Genomic DNA, 11,436 nt, shown 5'->3' on the forward strand with positions numbered 1-11,436 from the left:
AAAAATGTCATTCATATCAATTCATGCATCACCTAATTTCATCGTAACATATAGGCCTGGCCTACAGAAAAGAACATTTATGTTTAATCTATCTAATAGTGTGTTGGTCATACTTATACAATGATATATCTAGCTCTATATATATATATATAGCTTGTTTTTGTTGAATAATACAGAACATAAAGAGCTTTAAAAAATAATTGCATATTAAATCGCAATCGCAATATTGGTAAAAAAAAAATCGCAGTTAGATTATTTTCCAAAATCGTTCAGCCCTAATCAAAATGATCATGAACACAAAATGTAAGAGTCACAAACCTTTTTTGGCCACAGAGCTTATTTTTTTGCAATAATTCAAAAGCCAACAGAAAAATTCTATAGCTTTTTTTTTTTGTCGAGGGAACCAGCCTACAAAAACACATGATCGCTGCTGCAATCAATATTGGTCAATATCAGACAATCGCTCCACTAATTATATTTCCCTGGTCAGGTAGAATAACACATTGCTCAATTAGACCAGGGACATTCATTCTAGCAAACAGAATCAATTTTGATTTGATGTTGTACTGTGGCGAGTGTTTGTCAGTTCAGAGGGAGCAGCATCAGTCAGTGGTCTCTCTCTCTCTCTCTCTCTCTCTCTCTCTCTCTCTAATGAGGAAAGGCATAAGAAAAGTGCAGTCCTCTGCAAGCGACTGAATAACACAGCCTTCATCAGAGCTCATCTCAGTCTTTTATTTCACCACTGAATCTTCTGAATTTTTCAGAAATGCTAATGAATTCAAAGCCTTGCCAACACCAGCCACTTCCAAGTCTTTTCTTTTCTCGGCAAAACTCGCGGAGTCTCTCATCGCTGAAGACGTGCGCAGCATGAACGGTGACAGCAGAACAAGACTCCGCACCACTTCTTCAGAAAGAAGCATCCTGATGAAAACTTTCTGGCACACGTGAAGATCTATCAGCCGCGGTCGGCCAAGTCATGAATTTCTTACATTCGATGGAGATGAATGCAATTACCGTTAGCCCGCTGACTAACACAGCCTCGTGTTCATGCTGTCATTCTGATGCTGGGCATTAGGCCACTGGTCTGAGCTTTTATATGTGCTTTTTCATCTCAGGTGCAATGAAAATTGATGGCACACTGCAGATTATAAAGCAACCCTGTAAAAGCACGTCATTAGTCTAGCGGACCATTATGGCCGTCACAAGCAATAAAATACTCACATAATCAAAGAGAATGGTGGGGTTACTGTGGCTTAACTTTCCGATCTGCCTTCCTGAGGGCTTCACGTTCTCCTTAGTCAGTCGCCTGGGGGAAAAACCAGAAGAAGTGGCACAAAGGAGACAATTAATAACACTTACACTCAACCACTGACTAAAACGGGCCTGTAAATTGGCTATACTTACTACCACAGACAATATTTGGCTGGCATACGCCAATAATCATGGTCACAAAAAAGTGTGTTGGTGCTAAAAGAGCAAAAATATAATATCCTCGTCAAACGAATGTTTTCAAATAACTAAGGAAAATCAATATCTCTACAGAAGTCATTAATACATGTATTATCAATGGCAGTGCATGAAGCTTTGAGACCTTTATGAATCTTTTGTTTCGAATCAGTGGTTCGGCGCAAACTTGCCAAGTCACGTGATTTCAGCAAACAAGGCTTTGTTTGGTCATACTGCTTTGAACTTCAGGTTTCTGAAACATTTCAAAATCGCAATGGTTGACCGCATGAGTGTGTTTTAACTGATCTCAGATCTGAGGTGTTCAGTTTTAATCATTTTTAAAGTGGTCATCGGATGCAAAATTCACTTTTAAATGTTGTTTGAACATAAATGTGTGTCGGCAGTGTGTACACATCCCCCAATAATGACAAAAATACACATAGTGCTTTTTTTTTTTTTAAATCCCCATAAATCATAAGCCCTTTCTCAGATCAAGCCGTTCACAGATTCTTGGCGGTGTGATGTCACACAGACCCAGGCCCCTCCCACGACTCCCACGAACAGTCCGCCATTGTTTCGCTGCCGGAGCAGGTGTAGACAAGAATGACTCCTAAGCGACTGAGGCGCTTTATTGTTGGATGTAATAATGAACATAGCAGTTGTCATTTATTCTTGACATCTGAGCCGCTGAAGACGCCGTGGATTACATTGTTTCTGAAGGGAATGCGCCCCCGATCTACCTAAATGCATCTATGTTTGCGCAAATCATTCATGATCCAGCTTCACCTCCAGAAGAAGTGAGTATAAGGTTCTTTATGAATCTTTGCAAAGCGCCTTTCCTAATAATGTGCTAGTTAGCAAGTTAGCGGCTAAAGTTTACAGTCTCAAAGAACGGCTCGTCACCCCATGGCAGAGAGGGCGGGGTCAGCAGAGCTCATTAGCATTTAAAGGGCCATGCACCATGCAAAAACAGAGCTGCTGGTAACACTTTATAATAACGTTCAGTTGGAAGTCATTTAGAAGTGATTAGTTAATGATGAACTAATCATTTACAAAACATTCATAAGCGATTAATAAGTGATATGCTAACAATTCAAAACCTGTTGTGTAAGCGCATGAATAAAATATGGGGAAGTCGTGGCCTAATGGTTAAAATGGTTTAAATATCAAATATCCAATGACAAACTCATTGTCGACTACTTGTTAACATGGCTAACCTCCCAGTGTTGTGAATACTGGAATTTTGCAAGAACCGCGGCATGACTAGAGTTGGGTACCGAACTCTGTACTTTTAAGTGTACCGACCGAATTGCGTCGATACTACCGAGTACTGATTCACGTTAAATCAATCGGTGCCAAATTTCGGTACCTGAGAACGCATCTGGGCGCATACGCTACAGAGAGACACTGTGACATGAGGTCACCCCTGCAACTCAAACAACACACAGGGCAAGCCGAAATGTTCTGAAGTGTGGTTACATTTCTAGGTCCATATGGTTTCTGCGAAAACGCAGACGGGATCATGGAGTCCATTCATAAAAATGTACTTTACTCTATAGCGTGGAATGCCACGGAATTCGTCAATTTTGGACGAATAAATCTAAACTAAGTCTGTCACTTAATTTGAATCTCGATATGAACTAGTGTCTGTGAATATTAAAATGCAAAAAGACGGTTTAAATGTGAATCCTGCATGTTCTGCTTGCCTCTGTATGTATGAATGGCGGAAACGCGGTTTTGTTTACCACACAAATACTGAAGCACGCGTGACGCTCGCAGTGATTTTCGGCCTCTGAGTCTCACTATATGACGGCATGAACACAAAAACTTAATCTCCAGAGCTGCTGTGAGAGTCACTTCGCGAGAATTTTACCGTTTCATTTGAGAAAACTAGCATCATCATACTGTATACACACAGTAGCTTCATGGCAACCTGTCAAAATAAAAGTACGGTTTAACATGTAACAGAAATATATTAGGCCTACTCTTGTATTACTTTTGTACAGTATAATGTACATTTTAGATATTCCATTTTCGATCAAATTTGAATAAAACAATTAAATGATAAAAATAAATATTACAACCAGATTAATCACTTACTTGTAGAAAGAAATACAATTATTAGCCTATTAAAAAATGTTATAAAAGTGTTTTTTTTTCTTCCATGTATTAATTTCAACAGTAAACTTCAGTTTGTTTGCCAATAAATAAAAGGATTTAATTTTCATTTGATTTAAAATAAATGTTTAATGCCTTCATTTGATTTTCAGAAAAAATAAAACAAGAATTAGAAAAACAAGAAAAAGTTTGTAGGGCCCTATTGTTCAAAACGTTGAAATTGAGACTTTTGGACTTATTTTTCACTGAAATAAATGATTTTGTAATTACACAGAGTAAAGTACCGAAATAAGGTACCGGCACCGAAATTCAGGTACCGATACCGTTTTATGAGTCTTCATGCCTCTGCACTGATTTCTTATCACACATGCCAGCAGGCGCATGATGGACGGTCACGTGAAGCGCAGCGCCTCTCGGGCCGTTCTTTATAACGCCGTTAATTGTGAGTGCGGGGGGCCGTGTTTTCCCTCAAACTAGCAGAGCTGCTTTGTCTGAAGTGTGGCACAAAAGGGCCAATTAAAAAGTCAATTAATAAAGTAGCTGGGGGAAAAAAACACACACACTGGAGGAGGGCACAGAGCCAGCGCTGGCATTGTGGAGTTTCCATTCGAGCTGGTGAGCCGACAGGAGCTGCTGACTGCTGAGCTATGACGGTGTCATTGGTCTTAATAAGGGAACCTCTGTGTGTGTGTGTGTGTGTGTGTGTGTGTGTGTGTGTGTGTGTGTGATCCTGTGTGTGCATTACCCACGTCACATCAGGTGTCCTAATTGGTTTGCTTAACCTTCAGAGCACAATGAAAAAGCTCTAATGACATCTTCTGATACCCAGAAGCCTTACAAAGCTTACATGAACAACGGGATGTCAGCAGTCTCTTAACATTTTTATAAAACACACTTTTGGCACACCAATCAAATAAGTCATGAAAAAGGGATGGGAGGAAAAAAAAAGATTTGATGCATCGCAATTCTCTCTTAAATGATTCTGCAAATGTGGTAAAAACTAAGCTCAGAATTTATGAAAAACTTTCATGCATTAGAGGCAGCAGTATTATAGTTGCTGCCAATTACACAAAACCCTTGAACAAGTATCTAATATTACATTAAGTTCGGAAATGTTGAAGCAAATTACAAGGACAATCACAGGCTTAATTTGCCCGATGTTCCAGCTCCTACAATGTGTGATTTTACCAGTATTTCAGCATTTTCTCTTCCAAACGCTCTGCAAAGACATCGTTAATGCTGTCTGGAATGCAATTAGATAGTTTATTAGATACGCGGAACTCACAGACGGCTGACAGCTCACAGCTTTCAAATGCTCATGTGTTCACTCGTGGGCATGAGGCTGTACACATATGCAGTGGTTATATGAATGAAATTAATCAAGGATTAAACAGACAGGACATCCGAAATGTCAAAACACATCTGTGCATTAGTGTGAATGCACTGTCCTGTATACTCCATTCACATGCGTCATCAGTAATAATCAAACGGCAGAGATGCTCAGAAAAAGAGAACAACCCCTCAATGCAGTGCACGGAGCTCTCAGATGGATTTGGGAGAGTGTGTGTGTCTCTTCAGCTCCTCCGGTCGTACTGCTGAATGAAGCTAGCGCTACTCCTCCGTGTTTCTCAGCGCTCACAGATCCTCCGCAGCAGCACTGCAGTCGAACACACCACCTGCACCTCGCCTCACAGCACACACACTCCGCTAATGTCTGACACCTCGCCTCACAGCACACACACAGTCACCGAATGGAAAGTAATGCATGCAACAAATAGCTTCCAATGGGTCAAACGGAGTAAAAACTGCTTAAATAAAGCATTTAAATTTCAAAATTTCACTTGTTTATAACTGTATTGTTAATGCTTTCAATTAATACATTTAAGGTTCATGTTAAAAATGTTTAGTAGTTCAATAAAGCTTTTTTTTTTTTTACATTTAATTACTTAATTTTTCATATCTAAATAAAAAGAAAATACTTTGGATTTTTTCACATTTAAATGTGAATAATAAATGGATTTAATGGTTTATTTAGATTTAAACATCAAAATGTATTAATATATAAGATGTTTGACATTTTTAGAAACATGTTTAGGATAAATATGGCACAATTTTGTTGCTAAATCTGACCAAATAGAGCCTCTTTTGTAGCAAGCTTTCACATTCAAGGCTACATCCTCACATCGAGCTCAACAAATATTTATTTCCTTCACACGACTCCAACCATACTGGCTCCTCTCTGTCCTCGACGTGATGTCTTTCAGATTTCTGCAGCCTCAGGCTACAACATCGATTAAAAGCAAACTACTAAACAGGAAAAATTAAGGCAAACCATAAAAAAAAGCGTGACGAAGAGTAAAAAAAACATGTTGGATAAAATATAATAATATTTATGTGTAAAGAAAAACAGAATGAAATGTTGTAAAATCTAACCTTAGTCCGGTCATATTCATCTATCAATTCAACACTTGAAAAACGCAAAACTACCTGCACAAGCTACAAACAGCATCCAATGAGAGACTAAACGGTTGAGAGCAGTCTGACACAGACTCGGCCCGTTTGACAGGCGACCTTGAGCAACAAATATTTATTTCCTTCACACGACTCCAACCATACTGGCTCCTCTCTGTCCTCGATGTGATGTCTTTCAGATTTCTGCAGCCTCAGGCTACAACATCGATTAAAAGCAAACTACTAAACAGGAAAAATTAAGGCAAACCATAAAAAAAAAGCGTGACGAAGAGTAAAAAAAAACATGTTGGATAAAATATAATAATATTTATGTGTAAAGAAAAACAGAATGAAATGTTGTAAAATCTAACCTTAGTCCGGTCATATTCATCTATCAATTCAACACTTGAAAAACGCAAAACTACCTGCACAAGCTACAAACAGCATCCAATGAGAGACTAAACGGTTGAGAGCAGTCTGACACAGACTCGGCCCGTTTGACAGGCGACCTTGAGCTTCCCTCTCTTTCTCCCTGAACACTTTTGACGTGTTTAGCCTCAGCTCATTCTCCGCTCGCTCCCTCTCCATCCAATTATCTGCCAAAATATCATCATTTATTCAACACACTTGAAAAGAAAGCAAAGAATCGGATGCAGCAATTCTGCAAGCCCTTTCAAAGAGCTCATCTCTATGCACAGGGGACTGAACACACACACACACACACGCACAGGGCAACATAAACCTTGTTCAAGGAGAACTGCCTTTAAAGTTGCACTGATGTAACATCCTAAATCTACACATTGTCTAAGTGCAATGGCTGGAGTTAAGAAACTGCAGAGGAAAAAACACAATGGAACAACCTCAGAGCTCATGATAGGTCTTGTCTGCAATTATAAAAATGGATAATTTAAGTAGATTGCTTATGTTCCTATCAAAATCAAAACCAAATCAGATGTCATACCTAAAATTAAAACATTAAAACAATCTTCATCTGAAGAAATTAAACTACACTACCCATAATTCTGTGCGGAGACCCACCAATAAGAGCTGTTACCATAGAAACAGGGATTTCAGCAATTTCCTCAGCAGCGAGGATCTAGAAGTTAGTTAGGTAATGTTAAGCTAGGTTTGTTAGATAAATAGTTCACTCAAAAATGAACATTCTGACATTATTTCCTCACCTTCTAAACCTGTATGTAGGGATGCTCCGATCGATTGGCCGGAAATCGGTATCGGCCGATAATCACATTTTATGACTCGATCGGTACTCACTACACTTGGCCGATCTCACGAACCGATCGCGATTTGAGGACGTCAACGCGTGAGGATGTACATGATGTGTGGGGACATAAATGATTTGGTAGCGCTGCAGTGGAAATGCTATGACGTTTCGTGAAAATGAAATATTCGCTATTTGTCGTGTATGTCTTGCGGCGCGTTACGGCTCCACGGGAACCGGAGCTGATCGCGGGCGCTCTAATGCTTGTGTTTATACCGGCCAGCCGCGGCACGTTTCTGAAGCGGCTCTCCGCACTGCTTGGCTAAAAATGGTCTTTTGTGAGTTGTCACAGCGTGGGGGATGGAACAAAGCCCCGTCGGAGCCGTAAGGGTTAACGGTAACATAACACGCTGATCGTGGGCTGCTTTTAAATGAACATTTATTTATAAAACAAAATATCTTTGGCCATATTAGCCTACTCAATAGCATTAACACAGACTGGGGGTGTGCGATATTGACAAAAAAGATATCTCAATATTTTCTGGGATTTTATCGATAACGATATTTTGCTGAGTTGCTGTTATTGCGCTGATATCTTAAGGACTACCGTGGACATCTGACTTCTAAAGTTTTTGATATTCTTTATATTCTGTGTGATGGTGATAGAAATTAATCTTTAATTGACTTTTACCTTTCATGAGCATTTTTACCTTCATAAAGCCATTATTTCTAAAAGTGTGCATCATCTTTTGAGTCAAATTCTTACATTTAATCAGTCAATTAGAATAATAAGGCATTTGGGCTGTTTCCAAGCAAAAGAAATCAGTATCAACAAAATTCATCTTTGCAGTGCAGAGGAAACACAGAAGCTGCATCTGAAGTGGCATTTATGCCACACTGTTTAATGTAGGTGCCGCGCCGCATCCAGTGTAGACAGCATCACTGATTACAATGAGTTCTATACACTGATCTATATATAATGAATCTCTATTATAGATCAGTGGTTCTATAGTATTTTCTCACGACGCGCCGCTTGCGTCCGGTGTAGACACGGTGTTAGGAATCGTTATTTGTTTTCCCTCCTAACTCCACCCCCCCTCTTTTATCACTTCTATGCTGTTTAATCTTGCTGTTGTCGATGTTATCGCCATGATGACCTTCCTCAGGTTCTGTCCCTCAGCTGAGATTTATAGCTTTAAATCCCTCAAGAAAACTCATTTGGCCATTACAGGAGCAATTTGGGCAATTTGGGCAAATACGGCTCAAAGCATCCAGTAATCAAACACAATTACTAATAAAGTTAACAAAGTTAATAAAGTTAATAGCTGTTCAATGTTAGTGTTAAATGCTAAAATGGTTAACAGATCATTTGTTTGGAAGAATCTATTAGGTTTAAATTAAGTTTAAACTGGGTGAGAAAAATGTCAAATACACTTTACAGTCAGAGCTGATCTTCTAGAATTTAGCAAACAAACAACCAAAAAAAGCCAGAAACCTGTGCTGTTCTTCATACAACTTTACACTCTCACACAGGACTTTCCATGACTCACCATTTTGTCCTTGGTGTCTTGCCTGCTTTCATTTTGGTACTGAAAGAAAGAGAGACAGACACACACACACACACACACACACACACACACACAGACAGACAGTGATCAATAGAGGCTAACCAACAATAAAGTGAGACTACAGAACTCACGCAGGTTAGATTAAAATGAGCCAAGAGCTAATACAGTTCTGATATAGACCTCATCAACCTCTGGGACACACCGTTACATTCTCTGCCCACTAAAAAATACACAAAAACAACACTGTAATAACACTGGAGAAAGTCCATCTACCTGGCTTTCAAAGCAGAATCTACAGCAGCCTGAAGTGCTGCTGAACCATTTCTACATGAGCTAACAACACATACAACCATCATACAGCCAGTGCAGATTTTAGATAGCTGTTGCATCACCACTAAAACATCTATCCATACATCATCCAAACTGCTTGTCCTATATAGCGTTATTAACTAGCTTTCCACCAAGCTACTTGGTTACTTGTTGTGTTACGGCTTCTATTAGGCTAGTGATCTTATTAGGCTACCTCTCAAGGGTTTGCTCAAATATATAATAGCAGATATATCAGCCAACTCTAGTGTCAGTCCTCACCTCTTTCATGAAGCTCTTGCCCAGTCGCACGACCTTGGCAAACAGGATGGGGTCGTGGGACAGGTGAGGGCCCAGGTAGCACAGCATGGTGAAGACGCCCCTGGAGAGATCATCGAAGCTTTCGGCCGGCCGCAGTGCCTGTTTGTTTCGCAGAGGTGTCATCAAACCACCTTTGGCACCTTTGGGGACTGCAGCCCTAAAAATACAGGACGTTCAAAGAGTTCAACCCACAGCTCTGCTTGCTGAATGTCTCTTGTGTCTTCTGTCCCAGCACTGGATCTACAGTTACGGCTTAAAGCACGTCTCATGCGGACAGTGTCCTGATCGACTTACGGTGTGTGTGTGTGTGTGTCCCACACTGACGGTTTGGTTTTAGGACAACTTTGATGAAAGGTTTTGATCCACTTCAAATGTTGACTACTGTGATTTAATGATTTTACACTAATGCGGAATAAGAACAAAAAAATGAGAATCTCAAATCTCTCTCGTACTGTTTCCAAGCAACTGACACTAGAGAGATAAAGGGTCGGAAATGTGAAGACATTAACACTGACATGGCATAATCTTTTAAGCAAAAAAGGGGGCTATTAAGAAACTACCATTATGAGTTTTATTATTTGCCAGATTTAGAGCGTTCATTTACACACCCACACTGCAAATCACACTTTCAAAAAACAAAAGCCACAATGTATGGTGTGCTAGATAAACAATAACCAATTATATTTGTTCTTTTTAAGAATACCTTTATTAATTGCAAAAAAAAACTAACTGATGTGAGTATTTAAAATTAATTACTTGTCATTCGAAAACATTGTCCGATTCACATCTTACAATCCTAAAGTACTTATTACATAGACTTCAACGACGTGGAAACTGTGGACAGAGTTGTGGAATCCAGTCATAAAAGTGGAATTCAATGTATAATGTGGAATGTCAAACAATTTGGGAAAATCTGGATGAATAAACCAGTCCAGGGTATCCACAGGATTTAAAAAAATTTAATATATGGCTTTTTAAGACCTATTCAAATAAAATTATCATACTAGAGAAAAGGGAAATGCCCATGGTAACCTATTAAACAGTAAAATGATTGTAAAAACCATAATTTAAAGGAGACCAATTATGCACTTTTAATACAAGTATCAGGTGTCTATGAGGTTTCAGCTTAAAATTCCGCACAAACCATTTAAACAGGCCGTTTTTGTGCATGTCTCTTAAAACGCAAATGAGCTGCTGTTCCTCAACCCCTTTTCCAGAATAGGGCGGTGCCTTTACAGCTCGTACCTCAGATATTCCGGCAAATAACATCTGTTTGGTTTTGATTATCATGTCTATCACGCTGAAATCATGCGTTTTAAACCATATTCGTTTAAACTTCTGATATAGGGTTTTCCGAAGAACGCGCACAGACAGCAGCTGTCACAGGTATGCGAGTACTAAACTAGGTTCTCTTTCGTGTCTTATTGCGCTTAAACTGTCAAATACTCACAAGTTTATGTTAGAAACACACGCGAGTTACAAAAACAGTCGGTTATGTCCGAGAAGGTAAACAGCTGGGAAAGAAATCACGTTCATATTAGATCTGTGTGGCGGCAGCATAATATAGAGTAAATAAATCAATAAACCCACTGCTCTCTTGTCTCCTCTGAGGCTGGGACTCTCATCTGTGCAGCCAAAGACAGAAGAGTTAGCATGCTTTGCTTGAACTTTCACAATGGTGTTAGAACTGGTACACCGTTGTCGCTTGCGAAAACACAATGATGGGACCGTGGGTGGAAACTTGCAGATTAAGGGGCGGTAATATTATAATAAGATCCCCTTTCTACATCACAAGGGGAGCGACATTTTTATTTATTTTTTTTATTGTTTTTCACAAGCTTGCAGAGAAAGGCTTACCAAAAAAATATATATACACTATGTTGGTAGATGCACCAGGGACCCGATTATAGCACTTAAAACACGGAAAAAGTCAACTTTACAGTTCAAATAAAGGTTTTCATAAAAACAATAAGGTTTATAAAATGCTATACCTCCCATTTCAGCTTT

At 39.3% G+C, this 11,436-nt stretch overlaps 1 protein-coding gene across 1 annotated transcript in view; it reads right to left on the minus strand.

The window, feature by feature from the left end:
- The window catches only part of LOC107566006 (THO complex subunit 2-like), a 98,855-nt gene that overhangs the window by 63,225 nt on the left and 24,194 nt on the right, over positions 1-11,436 (minus strand). The window contains exon 11 of the mRNA XM_016251354.1: positions 9,391-9,528. Within this exon, the coding sequence (XP_016106840.1) occupies positions 9,391-9,528 (138 nt within the window). The remainder of the gene's footprint in view (positions 1-9,390; positions 9,529-11,436) is intronic.

This window comes from Sinocyclocheilus grahami, unplaced genomic scaffold, assembly GCF_001515645.1.
Source record: "Sinocyclocheilus grahami isolate Dianchi unplaced genomic scaffold, SAMN03320097.WGS_v1.1 scaffold1040.1, whole genome shotgun sequence".
NCBI classification, from domain to species: Eukaryota; Metazoa; Chordata; class Actinopteri; order Cypriniformes; family Cyprinidae; genus Sinocyclocheilus; species Sinocyclocheilus grahami.